This window comes from Chiloscyllium plagiosum, chromosome 5 (assembly GCF_004010195.1).
Source record: "Chiloscyllium plagiosum isolate BGI_BamShark_2017 chromosome 5, ASM401019v2, whole genome shotgun sequence".
NCBI lineage: Eukaryota > Metazoa > Chordata > Chondrichthyes > Orectolobiformes > Hemiscylliidae > Chiloscyllium > Chiloscyllium plagiosum.
This window is the reverse complement of record NC_057714.1, coordinates 11359622-11376974: the sequence shown is the minus strand read 5'-3', so window position 1 is coordinate 11376974 and position 17353 is coordinate 11359622. Positions and strand designations below refer to the sequence as shown.

Sequence of the window (17353 nt, the reverse complement as noted above, 5' to 3'; positions counted from 1 at the left end):
ACAAGGCAGCAAGGCGAAGGGACTTATTTGCCTTTAGCCCCATTAGTTTATCCAATACTATTTCTTTAGTGATGGTGATGATCTTAATTCCTATATTCTTTAATACTAGTCCCAGATGCTGATGAGGAGGACTGGAGGAGGTTAGCGATACAGAGGGTTGTGGAATTGGAGGACATCACAGAGATATAGAGTGGCAAGGCAATGATGCAATTTGAATTTTAAAATTGAGGTGTAACAATGAGGAGTCATTGTAGGGCAGTGAGCACAAAGGTGATGAGTGAAAGGGACTAAATACATGTTAGGACATTGACAGTTCAGTTTTTAAGAGTTGCTCCAGCTTGTAGGAACGGGAAGTCCAGCACTGGCATTGGCATCAATGAAGGTTTCAGCAGCCGGCAAACTGGAGAGAGAGGATGGAATCAAGCTATATTATAAATATGGAAAAATGCGATTTCAGTGTGATACTCCATAAATTCATTGTAGGATCAAATGTAATGTACAGGTTGTGAACAGCGTTTGTCAACCTCAGATCATTGACAAGGAGAAAGATGGAGTCAGTAGCTACTGAATGGAATTTGCAGCAGAGACGAAGACAATGGCTTTGGTCTTCTGAATATATAATTGAAGAACACTTCTTGTCCAGTACGGGATCTCAGACACGCAGTATTTTAATTAAAAGACAGAGGAGAAGTTGGGAGAGATGATAGTGAGGCAACATTCAGTGTCATTAGTGTACGTTTGAAAATGAATGTGTTTTCGATGATGTTGTCAAGAATCAGTATGTAGATGAGAAATAGAAGAGGGACAAATAAGAGATTTTTGGAAGACCCCAGTCATAACTGACAGGAATAGGAAAAGAAACCATTTCAGGTGATTCAATGGCAATGATTAGACAGGAGACAGTAGAACCAAGTGAATACTGCTCCAATTCATAATTACAAGAACATAGGTTCACAGACTTTGACAATGTAATACATTGAAGAAGGAGGATGGTATGGTCAACTATGCCAAATGCTAAAAATGGGATGTGAAGAATGAGGATGAACTCATGGCCCAGTCACACAGAATGTCATCTATGGCTTCAATAAAAACCTTTTTGATAACATGATAGGAACAAAATATAATTAAGGGGATTGAGAAATGGAGATGTCCTGGAAAGATGGGCAAAGATTTAGGAAAGCTTTAGAAAGAATAAGAGATTGGAGCTGAATGGGTGGTTTGGAAGGATGGTGAGGTCAAACATTGGTTTCTTGGGAGATGGTATAATGATAACAGATATTCAGACAGATCTAAGGGTCCTCACCTGAAATGAAAAAAAATTAATAACATCAGTTAACGTGGGAACCAGCAAGGCTGGTCAGCAGTTTCCTGGGAACAGGTCTGAGGAACTGGAAGTGGTTATCATAGATAAAATAAACTAATGAATAATAAATTCTTTCTGGGTTATTCACTTGGTGTTGGAATATTCACTCACTTTGAGCCTACCTGGATGCTCATAACATCTCTGCCTTGTCAGTACTGCTTATTGCCTTAATATTTGGCACAGACATAAAACGAGGACACTCGCCATGGTTTACAGCAGTCCTCAGTCAAATCAAGGAGCATAGTCTTCAGTCAGAGGTTCCTGGGACAGTTCGTCAAAGGCATCCTCCAACACCAGTCAACAAGCTAGGACATAATCAGTCACACACTTGGTGCAGTCAAAGTCATTGTCCTCTCATCATCAAAAGTGAGCAGCCAAAGTTCAGGCAGCTCACTGCTCATCCTGACCCTATCTGCTCAATTGTGGGCTGCTGTCTTCCTGGAGTGAAATAGGAGCTGGTATTAAGTAAGATGAAAGTTGGTGCCACATCTGTTACTGTTGCTGCTGGTGGGGAGATGACCCAAGCGAGTCAGTACGCAATGCAGAATGATCAGTGCATTCAAGAGCAGATGACAGCAAGTGAGGGAAGATGTTGCAGACAATAGTGAGAGTGGTATAAGCATGAGTGGTAGGGGGAAGTGGGTACAGTAACAGAGATATAATGAATTTGCAGTATCAGAGTAAACACTGTAGAAGGACACTGGCCTTTTTCCTACATGCTGTGCATTCCTCCAAACAGCTGAGACCTCACTGACTTCACTGACTTCGAACAAGGTTGGCATGGTCTGGTGTCATGGCCTCCTCTGCTGGCCATGGGGATACAGGACATCCCACCTCCGTACCACCCTACCTGCTAGAACCTGAAGATCCCTTCCTGCTAAGTGGAACACGAATTTCTATTCTCTGACATATCTGGGCAAATATCAGGAAATGTAAGTAGCAGCTCTGGACTAACAGTCCTCACCTCAGCGTACAATGACCTCTTAAAGATGGCACTGGTGCCAAGAGTGCCAGTCCATTCAGCGACATCCTGACAGTGGCAAGATGTTCCAGTTAAAGTGGCAAAATGGGGGTAAAATCAGACCAGATGGGTGCTACCCAGGTGGGGTAGGTATTTAATGAGGTCAGTTTGATTAGATGCAGTGAGAAACCTTGTTTGGTCTCATGGAGAGAAACCCTCCATGAAACTAAACAAAACTGATGCTAAGTCAAAAACATGATTCTGTACATAGTGGTATTTAGTTTTGTTCATTCTGTATTGAATATTCATGCAAATTTCCAGTTTGTACTTGCACTTTGTAGGATACAGTTACACTGCAGACCCAGTTGATCCACTTTTTGTATGCAAGGTCATTAGTCAAGATCATTCTCAGCGGGGATAATTCAAATATTGTACATAAACTCAATGTCCTGCTACGACCCTGTCAGATATCCACAAAGCTTGGACAGTGCTCTTAAAGCTCCTCATTTTCTTGCCTGCCCCCACCATAAATTCCACCATACCCAGGATACTAGGTCCTTCTCACTTCACTCCTCCATGCTCGCAACCCTACTTCTGTCTTTCCCAAATCTGTCTTCCATTCTGCCATGCCCACCCCCTTCCACCATTCCCACCCCCTTCCACCATTCCCCACCCTCTTAATTCTGTCTCACCTTGCTGCTCCTGAGTTGAGGTGCGTTAAACAAGAACCAATAACTTCATCCTCATGTCCCTCGGTTTTTTTTAGATTAGATTCCCAACAGTGTGGAAACAAGCCATTTGGCCCAACAAGTCCACACTGAACCTCTGAAGAGTAACCCACCCAGACCCATTCCCCCTACCCTATTACACCACATTTATCCCTGACTAATGCATCTAACTTACACAAACCTGAACACTACAGAGAATCTATCATAGCCAATTCACCTGACCTGCACAGCTTTGGACTGTGGGAGGAAACTGGAGCACCCAGAGGAAACCCATGCAGACACGGGGAGAATGTACAAACTCCACACAGATTGTCACTGGAGGCTGGAATCAAACCAGAGTCCTTGGTGCTATGAGACTGCAGTGCTAACCACTGAGCCACTGTAGCCCCTCAGGACGAGGATGACTCTGGCATTGTGGGGACTGAGCTGAATCCAATGCTGGATCTGTATATCCGGCCACAGGTGTAGCAGATGGTATTTGATGTGGTAAGTATATTGCTGCACAAAGCCAACTAGTGCACCTACCTTGAGATAATCAGGAGATTCGCCACAACACTGACATTTTCCTCAGAGTAGGATTTCATTAAAAACTGTTTCACACTCATGAGATTTCATGACTTGCAAACATTTTACAAGTATGTTCCCATCACAGGCCATCATAATGCTTGACACACAGCAAATAGGTCACCTGCATGACCTCTGCATCTCAACATTCACTTAGAAATTGAAATTTCACAGCTCTAATACTTTGGGCACTCAGAATGCCACACTTCCTGCACTTGCAGGCTCCGTAAAATTTCCCTGCAGAGCCAAAGCTCCCATCAAATCAATGCTTTCCAATTGATTGCATTCTGGGAGGAACACATCTGGAAAAACATAAAATCACTGACTGCAACATCCGAGTTCCAAACTGAACAATATTAACAAACATCCGAAGCTGCTGTAAGTTTCAGAGTGTAGTGACAACAACAGCATCCAATTTCACTATTATTTTTATTCCAAAATTCATGTCTATACATTTTATTCTGTGGAGTAAAGGGAAACCTCAATATCAGCTTTTGTTTAAATTCATGGGCTTTGGCCATCATTGGTTAGGTCTGCATTTATTGCGTATCCTATTACCCTGGCCACGGTGGTGATGAGCTGCCTTCTGAAATACCCAGAATGTTGTCAGGAAGGCAATTCCAGGAGCTGACCAAGTATCGCAGAAGGAATGGTGAGAGCATTCCAAGTCATGGCTGGGTAGGTTTTTAAGGGCACTTGGAGTTGTTAGTGCTACGATGTCTCTGCTGCCCTTGTTTTTCTAGATGGAAAGGTCATGAATTTGCAAGGTGATGCCAGAGGAGTCGTGGTGAATTATTTCAGTGTATCTTCTAAATGGTACAAACTACAGCCATTGGTGGTAAAGGGAATGACCATAAGACATAGGAGCAGAAATTCGGCCATTCAGCCCATCGAGTCTGCTCTGCCATTTAATATAGCTGATAAGTTTCTCAAACCCAGTCTCCCGCTTTCTCTCTGTATTCCTTGATCCCCTTCAAGAACCTATCTCAGTCTTAAATATACTCAATGGCCTGGCCTCCACAAACTTGCGTGGCAATAAATTCCATAGATTCACCACCCTCTGGCTGAAGAAGTGTCTCCTTATCTCTGTTCTAAAAGGTCTTCCCTTTACTCTAAGATTGTACCCTTGAGCCCTAGTCTCTTCTATCAATGGAAACAGCTTCCCAACATCTACTCTGTCCAGGCCATTGAATATTCCGTATGTTTCAATTAGATCCCACCTCATCCTTCTAAACTCCATCGAGTATAGACCCAGAGTCCTCAAAATTTCCTCATATGTTAAGCTTTTCATTCCAGGGACTATTCTCGTGAACCTCCTCTGAACATGCTCCAGGGCCAGTACATCCTTCCTGAGATATGGGGCCCAAAACTGCACACAATACTCCAAATGTGGTCTGACCAGAGCCTTATAAAGCCTCAAAAGTACATTCCTGCTTTTATATTCAAGTCCTCTCAAAATAAATGCCATTATTGCATTTGACTTCCTAACTACTGACTCAACTTGCAAGGTTATCTTCAGAGAAGCCTGGAATAGATCTCCCAAGTCTATTTGCACTTCAGACTTCTGAATTTTCTCCCCATTTAGAAAACAGTCCGTACCTCTATTCTTCCTACCAAAGTGAATGACCTCACACTCTTCCATGTTTTACGCCATCTGCCACTTCTTTGCGCACTCTCAGAACCTGTCTAAATCCTTTTGCAGCCTCTCCGCCTCCTCAATGTAACCTGTCCCTCTACCTATCTTTGTATCATGTGCAAACTTAGCCAGAATGCCCTCAGTTCCTTCATCTAGACTGTTAATGCATAAAGTGAAAAGTTATGGTCCCGACACTGAGCCTTGCAGAACACCACGTGTCGCTGGCTGTCATCCTGAGAAAGACTCTTTTATCCCCACTCTCTGCTTTCTGCCAGACAGTCTTGAAATCCAGGTAGATAACATCCATTGGCTCTCCTTGTTCTGACATGCTCATTACTTCCTCAAAGAATTGTAACAGATTTGTCAGACATGACCTCTCCTTAATAAAACCATACTGACTTTGCCGTATTTTACCATACACCTCCAAGTACTCAGAAATCTCATCCTTCACAATTGACTCCAAAATCTTACCCATAACCGAAATTAGGCTAATTGGTCTGTAATTTTTCGTCTTTTGCCTTACTCCCTTTTTACACAGGGGTGTCACATTAGTGATTTTCGAGTCCTCTGGAACTTTCCCTGATTTTAGCAATTCCTGAAAGATCACCACTAACACATCTGCTATCTCTTCAGCTATCTCCCTTAGAACTCTGGGGTGTAGTCCATCTGGTCCAGGTAATTTATTCACCTTCAAGCCATTCAGTTTTTCTAGCACCTTCTTCTTGGTTGTAGCCACCATATTCAGCACTGCCCCCTCACTCTCGTGAATTGTTTGAATATTACTCCTGTTTTCCACCATGAAGAGTGACACAAAATAATTACTCAGTTCCTTAGCCATTTCCTTGTTCTCCACTCCTATCTCTCCAGCGTCATTTTCCAGAGGTCCAATGTTCACTTTTGCCTCTCTTTGCCCTTTATATATCTAAAGAAACTCTTACAATCTTCCTTTATATTACTGGCTAGCTTACCCTCATATTTAATCTTCTCCCTCCTCATTCCCTTTTTTTGTTGCTCTCTGTTGGTCTGTGTAAGCTTCCTAATCCTCTGGTTTCCCACTGCCCTTCACCACATTATATGCTTTCTGTTTTGTTTTTATGCTATCCCTGACGTCCCATGTCAGCCAGGGTTGTTTCATCCTCCCTGTATCATGCTTCTTTATCCTTGGGGATGAATTTTCTGCTGTGTCTCCTGAATTACTCCCAGAAAATCCTGCCATTGCTGTTCCCCTGTCTTTGCTGCTAGGCTCCTCGCCCAATCAATACTACCGAGCTCCTCCCTCACGCCTCTGTGTTCAGCTGTAATACCATTACCTCTGATTCTATCTTCTCTCTCTCAAACTGCAGAGTAAATTCAACCATATTATGATCACTGCTTCCTAAAGGGTCCTTCACCTTAAGCTCCCTTATCAGGTCTGCCTCATTGCACAACACTAAATGCATGTTGAAGGTGAGGAGTATGGTGCCAATCAAGCAGGTTGCGTTATTTTGGATGGTGTCAAGCTTCCTGAGTGTTGTTTGAGCTGCACTCATCCAGGCAAGTGGGGAGTATTCCTCACACGACAAATTTGCACCTTGTAGATGGCAGATACACATTTGTGAGTCACGGAATGAGTTATTCACCTCAGAATTCACAAGGTCTGACATTCTCTTGTAGCCAGAGTAGATGGCTCATCTACTTCAGTTTCTGGTCAATGTGAACATCCAGGATGTTGTCAGTGAAAACGGTTAGTCAAGAAAAATTTGCTTTAGAAAAAAACGTCTAAACACCTTTTAGTAATATAATTCATTTCTATATAAATAGAATTACACTGAAAACCTTTTAAAAAATCAAATTATCTGTAATAATGTCAATTAAACAATTAAACGGGTGATAATAATTGCACTAAACAGGTTGGAATTTGAGAAAAGAAAGTTGAGGAAAAACTGCTAGGTCCTTCACTGCTCATTCATCTGTGAGGCTGTGCAACTTCTTCCAAGGAGGGGAAGTAATGCAAATTGTGTTTTTTTTTCAGAAAATCGCTGGCAAATTCCTTTTAGTCTCTCTAGGACGGTCAAAGAAATTCCAGAAGAACATCGTTATCCATGCCACATCATTAGATATACTTAACTAACTCCTTGAAATTTTTGACTGGTTCTGGTCATGGGTTAATCTTCTTTTGCAGCAGTAGCTCCAGAAACCTTACCCTCCTATTATTATATAAATTGACTCCAACAGTTGCTTTAGCAAAGTCTATCTGAAGGCACTTGGCACTTGGCCAGACATTCTGGGTTTCTCCAACACTTGCTCTTATGTTTCAGGTCTCCAGCATCCACAGTACCTTTCTTTTGTTTGTGATACCTTTGTTTGTCTTGGTCATTTTTTTGCTTCCAGAGACTCCAACACCATAGAATGCAGCTTACAGTAATTTCCACTGTTCTCTTGCACTAAATCAATTCTAAAACTAACGAACACAATTTTAAATCTACCATGCTCCAGTATTACATTCTGATTTAAATCAAACTCTTTCAAGTTACTGCTTTTTAATTCTCCTTATTCAAACACAAATATCACTTGATAATGTTTTTTAAAATAACCAATTCAACACATTCAACCAATACTCTCATTTTTTTTCATCATCTATGGCTGTCCCTCTATTTTAGATTGTTGTCTACACAATGTCATGAGTTTCACCATGAATCTTCTTGCAAGTGAACGGATCAATTCTTCATCATCAGATCAAATGGTAATTTAACATAATCTTTACATCTCGAAATGGCTATGTTACAGTTCACTTGTTAGTGAAATCCCCTTCTACTATCTTCTGATCTTTTTAAAAATTTGACATTATAATTAACTAGAAATTGTCCAATTTGCTGTAGAAACCTAAAGGATATTATATAATTATCACTGAGGTTATCCCATAGTAAACATGGGGTGGCACGGTGGCACAGTGGTTAGCACTGCTGCCTCACAGAGCCAGAGACCTGGGTTTAATTCCCGCCTCAGGCAACTGTCCGTGTGGAATTTGCACATTCTCCCTGTGTCTGCTTGGGTTTCCTCCAGGTGCTCTGGTTTCCTCCCACAGCCCAAAAGAAAAGTGCAGGTTAGGTGAATTGGCTTTGCTAAATTGCCCATAGTGTTAGGTGAAGGGGAATGGGTCTGGGTGGGTTGCTCTTCGGAGGGTCGGTGTGGACTTGTTGGGCCGAAGGGCCTGTTTCCACACTGTAAGTAATCTAAAAACATGGATTTAATTTTTTAAGGTTAATGTTCCTGTTTAGCTCTAGTAGAATAAAGCCAATAAATTCCTAAATTGCAAACTATACCATTTTCTGTGTATAACTATGTATCAAATTCGGTATAAATTAAACTCTTCCACTGAAACAACCAAGCAAAGTCACCTTTTTGGTAGAATTAATAGCTGTACTTAACACTGATACTAGTTTAATGATCTCCTTATTCTCTGAAACACATTTGTAGTAGTTCTTCATCTGGATGGGGATAAGCGAGTTTACAGATGTAGAGGTATCTGACATGCTGCCATCTAAAAGAGAGGATATCAAATAAAAGGAGATTAAAACCCACTAGTTGATACTTAATCAATATACATCATTTTGGTACTTACACTAAGATAAGTTGCATTGGTAATGACTAAGTGAGAGGATTTAGGTATCACAAATTAAATAACATTGAATAAAGAGGCACATTACTGCAAGTGAAATATTCATGGTCCCAGCTTAACTTTGGCATGACATGGTGAAAGGAGTTTTACTTTTGATTGCATGACGAGGTATGTGAAAATGACAAGAATATCTAAGTGCATAACTGAAAAGATGTCAATACTTCCTATTTATAAAGTCATAAAGTCATAGAGATGTACAGCACAGAAACAGAACTTTCGGTCCAACCCATCCATGCCGACCAGATGTCCTAACCTAATCTAGTCCCACTTGCCAGCACCCGCCCTATATCCCTCCAAACCCTTCCTATTCATATACCCATCCAAATGCCTCTTAAATGTTTCAATTGTACCAGCCTCCACCACATCCTCTGGCAGGTCATTCCATACACGCACCACCCTCTGCATGAAATAGTTGTCTCTTAGGTCCCTTTTATATCTTTCCCCTCTCACCCTGAAACTATGCCCTCTAGTTCTGGACTCCCCCATCGCAGGGAAAAGATTTTCTCTCTTTATCCTATCCATTCCCCTCATGATTTTATAAACCTCTATAAGGTCACCCCTCAGCCTCCAATGCTCCAGGGAAAACAGCCCCAGACTATTCAACCACTCCCTATACTCAAATCCTCCAACATTAGCAACATCCTTGTAAATCTTTTCTGAACCATTTCAGGTTTCACAACATCCTTCCGATAGGAAAGAGACCTGAATTGCATGCAATATTCCAAAAGTGACCTAACCAATGTCATGTACAGCCGCAACATGATCTCCCAACTCCTATACTCAATGCTCTGACCAATAAAGGAAAGCATATCCAACTCCTTCTTCACTACCCTATCTACCTGCAACTCTACTTTCAAAGAGCTATGAACCTGCACTCCAAGGTCACTTTGTTCAGCAACACTCCCGAGGATCTTACCATTAAGTGTGTAAATCCTGCTAAGATTTGCTTTCCCAAAATGCAACACCTCACATTTATCTAAACTCCATCTGCCACTTCTTAGCCCACTGGCCCATCTGATTAAGATCTCATTGTAACCTGAGGTAACCTTCTTCGCTGTCCATTACACCTCCAATTTTGGTGTCATCTGCAAACTTACTAACTATACCTCCTATTTCTTTGCAACTGTCCAATCTGTCTGACAAAGTTGTTTGTTTTGATTTTAACTCTCAGATTATTGGGTCTGCAAGGGACTGGAGTTATCAATATTATCAATGCATGCATCTAAAGCTATGATAATTTGAAAAATACTAAATTATGGGGAAAGGTCATGGAAGTTTGACTCAGTGAACAACTCTTTCATAACTCTTGTTGTGTTGATAAGTTCAATAATTATGTCAATTTTGTAATTATTTGAAGCAATAGAATATCTGCATTACCAAGAACACTTCTGATCGCAGTTTCTCCATCTTCAGAATCACTGTCTCTGCTGCCACGCCTCATTGCTGCAATCTTTCTTTCATTCATCTTTTTCTGGAAGCAATTACCAATTCAAAAATTGACAATCAATTATAATAGCTAAACCAGTAAAAGACAAAAATCATTAAAAATCGGAACAAACCTTTGAAATTCTTTCTTTACTCCACTGGCCAACTCCTTTTGGGACGCTGACAATATATTCCACTGTCTTATTTAAAGCCTGTTGTACTTCATCCAATGCAGGTATCATGGTTATATTGGGAATAGATAGTGTAATGTTAGTTCTGAAGATGGGATGGCTTGATTGCTTCTGTTTACTGGATAGATCATTCTCTATTTGAAAAATCAAAATATATACTGAACAAATTAATTGCATAGAGAGATCAGACAGTTCTCTATGTATTTTTTAAAACTGCTTCAGAAAAAAACTATTATTTCCATCACAAAACTGAACTGTAAAACTGCTGATAATTCTGGTTTTGATGGAAGCAAGAGTTAGAATACAAGGGCTAGAATACAAGAGCAGAGATGTACTGCTGAGACTGTAGAAGGCTCTGGTCAGACCACATTTGGAATATTGTAAGTAGCTTTGGGCTCTGTATCTAAGGAAGGAAATGCTGGTATTGGAAGGGGCCCAGAGATTTATGAGAGTGATCCCAGGAATAAGGGCCTGTCATTTGAGGAGCAATTGAGGACTCTTTTTATGTATTTGGAGTTTAGAAGGATGTGGGGGTGCAGAATCTGATTGAAACCTATAGAATACTGAGAGGCCTGAATAGAACTGAGATGAGAAGTTCTTCTGTCAGAAGGTGGTTAATCTGTGGGACTCATTGCCACAGGGGGCTGTGGATGCCAAGTCATTGAGTGTTTTTAAGATATAGGTTCTTCACTAGTAAGAGGATCCAGGGATAGATAGGTTCTTAATTAGTAAGAGGATGAAGGCAGGAGAAATATATCAGCCATGATCTAATGGCAATACAGACTCAATGGTCCAAATGACCTAATTCTTATGGTTATATAGTCCAAGGGTGACAGAAAATGGTCTCACATTACTTCTTGTCTTTTCATTAGCTGCTAAATCTGTAGTGTCACACTTGAACTGCTCACTGATGTTGTTTCCACTTCACTTACTCAGTCTGTATTTACTTTACTAGTTCAGGTAAACCACAATATTTGGCCCAGACGGTGTCAGAGATTGCTTTGCAATCTGTAACAGAATTAAGATTCCTTATGCCGAAGATGATCAACAGACTCCATACCTATAAAATAAAGCAGTGATGATGAATGAATGCGTTTGCGAATAGCCTCCAGAGTGTTGCGGGTGACCTTCAATAATGCATCCACATTACGGTGGCTGAAATGGGACAATAATTCCTGTGCTTCTTCTTCTAGTATTTGCATTAAATCTTTCTTCTTCCTTTTTGCGACTGGAGATGGGGGCCCATTGCTTATCTGGCTTGCTTTATAGGTGAAAGAACGTTTCTCAGTTTTTCGTTCTCCTGCTGTAAAAGACATTTAATCAATTATAGTTTCTTTTTTTTTATTGCACAGACCACATACTTACGTAATTATCAGGATAAAATAATCCATTTTGTTCTTCCTTAAAAAAAATTAGGAAATAGTTTGCAATAAACTGTGTTAACAAAATTCTAACTATGCAACTTCTTATTGTTACTGTACTAAGATTTAAAAAGGACTTGAGGGGCAACCTTTTTATAGAGAGTGGTTCGGGTGTAGAAGGAACTGGCAGCCAATGTGGCAGATGTAGGTACAGTTACATTTAAAAGACATTTGTGCAAGTACATGAACAGGAAAAGTTTGGAGGGATATGGGCCAAGGACAGGCAGGTGGGACTAGTTTAAGTCTGGGATCATGTTCACTTTGGAGTAGTTGGAGCAAAGGGTCTGTTTCCATTCTTTATGACTCTATTACTCTGTAAAACTGAAATAATCCTGTCGCCAGACACTACACAGCATTAGCTTCCAACCTTTGATCTCTATACATTTTTAATTCTTACCATCAAATTCTTTTTGATGCACATTTCCACTGCTATCTTTGGATGTTTCCTCCTCCCCTTCTTTACCTGGAGACTCCAAATCCAGTAACATATTTATAAGTTCATTTGCAGCTTCCTCTACCAAAGAACTTTTACAATGTAGTATTTGGGCAGCCTTTACACACAATTCCTGTTACAAAATGACATTTTAAAATCACTGAAGTGTAAAAGGTACTGTTGCTCGTGGACATTTATTACTGTAATTGCACACCTATTATACCTAAAAACAATACAAGCACATTCGCTCTGTTTGTGTGCATCTTTAATCACCTGGCATTGGCTTAACAGTAATAGATGTACACTAACAATATATTTGCATCGTTTAATACTCGAGTTTGTATTTGCATAACAACACAACAAAGAACATTACAGTGCAGAAACATGCCCTTTTGTCCACCAAGCATGCACCAACACATGATGCTTTCCACGCAGTCTGTTTCCCTTTGTTCCCTTGCTATTCATGTAGCTGTCACGATGCCTCTTAAACGTTACTGTTGTATCTGTGTCTACCACCTCCTCATGCAGTACATTCCAGGCACTTACCACCCTCGGTGTAAAAAGATTGCCTCACACACCTAACTCATTTAAACACTTCCCCTTTTACCTAAAAGCGAGATCTCCTAGTAATTGACATCTGTATCTTGAGAAAAGGACTCAGATTGTCCATAATACCCATGCCACTCAATTTTTAAAATTTCTATTGGTCACCCCCAGCCTCCAAACCAGACAACATCTTGGTAAACTTTTTCTGTACCCAAAGCCTCCACATCCATCTGGCAGCGTGACTACCAGAACTGTACAAAATATTCAAATGAGGCCTCACTAAAGTTCTATACAACTGCAGCATGACTTGCTAATTTTATATTCTATGCCCTAACTGAGGAAAACAAGCACGTCATATGCTTTCTTGACAGCTTACCTACTTGTGTAACCACTGTCACGATTCGGTGGTGGCAGTGGTTACACTGTGTATTTCTGTGTATGTTAATGATTTTACACGTTCTGCTGTTACTATGTACTTCTCTCTGCACTAGACCGTCGAAACTGAATCACCTCACATTTCAAAGAATCACAGAATCCCTGCAGTGAGGAGAGAGACGATTTGGCCCTCAAGTCTGCACCAACCCTCCATACAGCACCTTCACCACCCTCCCAACCACAATTCCTTTGTCTCAAATTACAGCTTCTGACTATCATTCCTAAGTAATATTTTCATCATCCTTTTTTCTGCTATAATAAAGATCAGTATCAGGAAATGTTAAGGTTTAACACTTCATGTGTTTCCCTGATTATCATTTCCCTGGTAAATTTAATTTACTGAATATATTTTCTGAAGAGATCAATGAATGAAATTAAGGTAGTCAATAACAACAAAGTAGTTTTTTGTGGTAATTGGTGCTTTACTAATTGTGATCATCTCAAACACAGGATATCTAAATAAAATAAATCTAAAATAAATCATGTACTATGAATACATGATAATCTTCTCCTTCTTCCATCCTGGTCAGCCAATATAATGGTTACCAAACATTCCTAGGTGAAAAGTTCCTTTATAAATAGATTATATAAATAAATATAAATACTTAAGTAAATACTGAAAGTAATTCTTCTACACAAATACAAAATAAAAACAGTGTTGTATAGCTACTAAAAGCAACAAGCTGCCAAAGACTGTTACTTTTTCCATCTGTATTTTGTGTCCTTTTAACTCCAAAACCTTACTGTCACTAGAAACACTATTCAATATATTTTACATTTTTACTTGATTAAGTAATGACATTGTCTTTAGCAAAAAGCAGAAGGAATTTATTCTTTCGAAGATTTTTGAGAGTGTTGACCATCATTTTCTTTAGGCCTAATAGGACCAACAGGACAATGTGTTATAAAATAAAGGCTTGTGTCAATGTACTTATATCAGCCTTTAAATCATGACCAGACATGAAAACCATGAATATTCACAGAAGTGATCGCACTACCACACATTAATTTCACATTTGGACTTCCTTCTCTAAACCTCTACACTCTTTTCTTTTCTCTCAGAGGTTCTCCTTCAAACCTACCTCTTTAACAAAACAGAACACTAGGCCAGATGACCAAAAGTTATGTGGTTAAGATTTCTATTTTGTTTTATAAAGCTTCTGTGAAATGCTTTTGAATGTTTCACAAGTTTAAATCTCGATATGAATATCAACTGTTGTTGCAAGACTCCAAATTTTACCAGGAAGCATTAGGTGCCACCATCAGCATGAAACATGTGACCCAATCATGTGTTGTGTTACTGATGGCAGCCAATTAAGATCCCACATTGCGAATGGGTGTCCCATTATTAATGGTGGTCTCCTTCTCCAAGCTACTAGTCCAAGCAGAGAACCGGTGGCTTGCCAATGCCACTGATAGATACAGCCATGACTGCAGCTGTGGAGAAAAGAAGTGGTTGCCACCCTTGAAAGCCACATTGTGCTGAGACCAGTCACAGAGAAAGGATTTGGCAATCGAAAGGGTGAATCCTTCAGGGCAGATGACCAATGCTGCCCACAGGACACTCCAGAAGGAGCCTGCGAGGCTCAATATATTTGGTAGTATCCCAATTCAGCAGTTGTCTCTCCTGATGGCATTAAGATGAAGGCAGACTATGAAATGGTCATTAATTAGGCAGCTTGGGTTAAATTCCTACCTGCCTCCAGCTACTGCTATTCCTACTTCTAAAGAAATGCTCTGGCAATGAGAAAACTTTGTGTTTCCATCTTGATTCTTTTCACTAGCATTTTATGAGCCCTCCCACCTCAAAGCCGAATTACAATGGCTGGTAAAATGTGAGCCTGGATATCTCATTCATTTTCAGTTAAATAAAAGCAATACCTTCTAAGAAATTCTTGGCTAAAGATAAATTTATCAAACTATTATATAGTTCTCCAATATAAGAACATAAGAATTAGGAGGAAAAGTTGTCAATTCATCCCCCCCGAAGCCTGCGCTGTCATTTGAAATGATCAAGACTTATCTCATCAGCTTCAACTCCACTTTCCTCTTTAGCTTGAACATGGATAATTTACAGGCAAATTATACAGACCTTAGTCTCCTGTACAAATTCTTCACATGCAATGGGTTCTTCCTCTGGTAGTTTGCATAATTGTATTGTGCTCATATCTTGAAGTATTGCATCAATACGAAATTCTATCAAATCATTCACACGATTCAACAGAAGTTCAAGTTCGTCTGCAAATTGTCATACAAATAGGTAAAACAACAAGCAATTCTTATCAAATGACCATTTATAATTTTCAAAATGCAATTATTCAAACTAGATGCAGCATTGCTGATGTGGTACAAGACACAGCTATAGACCATGCAAAAAAGCTACTGATCTCTTCAGGACATTTTCTTGGATCTGCACTCAATCGTTATACCCAGATTTATCTAGAAAAATACCCCTTATGCGTTGGGTATTTAGCTTCAGCGATCAGTAGGGGACATGTAATCTTGAAATGAGCCAGCTGATGCTACAGTCCTAACATTTGGCTTGTCTACGACCTGAAGGCCTGTTAAAGATATTTCTGAAGAAAACTGGTCAACAAGTCTCATGAACACAAACCAACTCTTTCGGATTAACTTGTGTCCTGAAATTGAGTTCAAGAGAGGCATGAAAATTTTATAAACACTTTACAATAGTTACTGTTGTAAGATACCCATCAAGAGTCATTCTCTCCTCCATTGACTCCAGGAATGCAAAGGAAGTAATTATTTGATAATAAGTTGGTGGACCTACAAACGTTAAAACACACACTCCTTCATGCAGAAGATTTGGTTTATTAGTTTAAGATACACAGTTCTGAAGATAAGTTAATCAATAATGGATGGAATAACTAGTAGAAAGTATCATAGCAATCAGGGATTTCATGATTTGCATGATGCCCCATGTCCATCCATATATAGTGACTGGACACAAATGCAGAACAGTGAATGCAATATGTATCTAAACATATTTATGAGTACATGATTACTACTTTGAATTAGATGAATCACCAACAGTAGCTAAACAGATTACCTGTTACCAACATTACTGGACTTAGGGATCAATAGAGAAATGCTCATAGTAATACCATCAAAAGAAATGCACACTGGATAAGATGGTTAGAAGTTTTGTAAATGATAAGAAACTAATTGAATAACCTGCATGATATGTTCTCCTCCAGAGTTCCATGGTGGCTTAGGCCATAGTGGAGGTTGCCCCATGCCAGGAACATTTTGAACACTCACTTGACTCCTTGTCGTTGTGCTAAGACATGGACTTCGTAGTTTTATGGAAGAGTTTAACATGGGTGAAGACATACTTTACTGTGAGGCTGTAGGATAGAGAGGCAGAAGGAGAGGAACCCGAGGCACTACACGGGTAGTGCCTCCCACCCGCCCTCCTCCTCTAACCTAATAATAACACCTGTTGTGGTAAGTAGGTAAGTGCTGAATTTTGCTTGTTGTATTCTTTAGACCCAGTTTTTTTTTAAATAAAAGTTAGCTTTAGAGGGATGGCAGTGAAGGCAGTGCAATGTTCCTCCTGCAACATGTATGAGGTGAGGGATGCCATCGGCGTCCCTGCCGATTACACTTGCAGGAAGTGCACCCATCTCCAGCTCCTCCAAGACCGTGTTAGGGAACTGGAGCTGGAGTTGGATGAACTTCGGATCATTCGGGAGGCAGAGGGGGTCATAGATCAGAGTTATAGGGAAGTAGTAACTCCAAAGATGGCAGATAGATGGGTGACAGTGAGGGGGACTGGGAGGAAGCAGCCAGTGCAGGGACCCCCTGCGGCCACTCCCCTCAAGAACAAGTATACCGTTTTGGATACTTGTGGGGGGGATGACTTACCAGGGGTAAGTAACGGGGCTCAGATCTCTGGCACGGAGCCTGTCCCCGTTACTCAGAAGGGAAGGGTGAAGAAGAGCAGAGCAGTAGTAATTGGGGACCCGATAGTT

At 40.3% G+C, this 17353-nt stretch overlaps 1 protein-coding gene across 1 annotated transcript in view; it reads right to left on the bottom strand.

Moving 5' to 3' along the window:
- Nucleotides 1-17353, bottom strand: part of dnah5 (dynein, axonemal, heavy chain 5) — a 337850-nt gene that overhangs the window by 209859 nt on the left and 110638 nt on the right. The window contains exons 17-22 of the mRNA XM_043689617.1: nucleotides 15454-15599; nucleotides 12345-12513; nucleotides 11587-11829; nucleotides 10470-10660; nucleotides 10288-10381; nucleotides 8630-8772 (exon numbers count right to left, since the gene is read on the bottom strand). Of these exons, the coding sequence (XP_043545552.1) occupies nucleotides 8630-8772; nucleotides 10288-10381; nucleotides 10470-10660; nucleotides 11587-11829; nucleotides 12345-12513; nucleotides 15454-15599 (986 nt within the window). The remainder of the gene's footprint in view (nucleotides 1-8629; nucleotides 8773-10287; nucleotides 10382-10469; nucleotides 10661-11586; nucleotides 11830-12344; nucleotides 12514-15453; nucleotides 15600-17353) is intronic.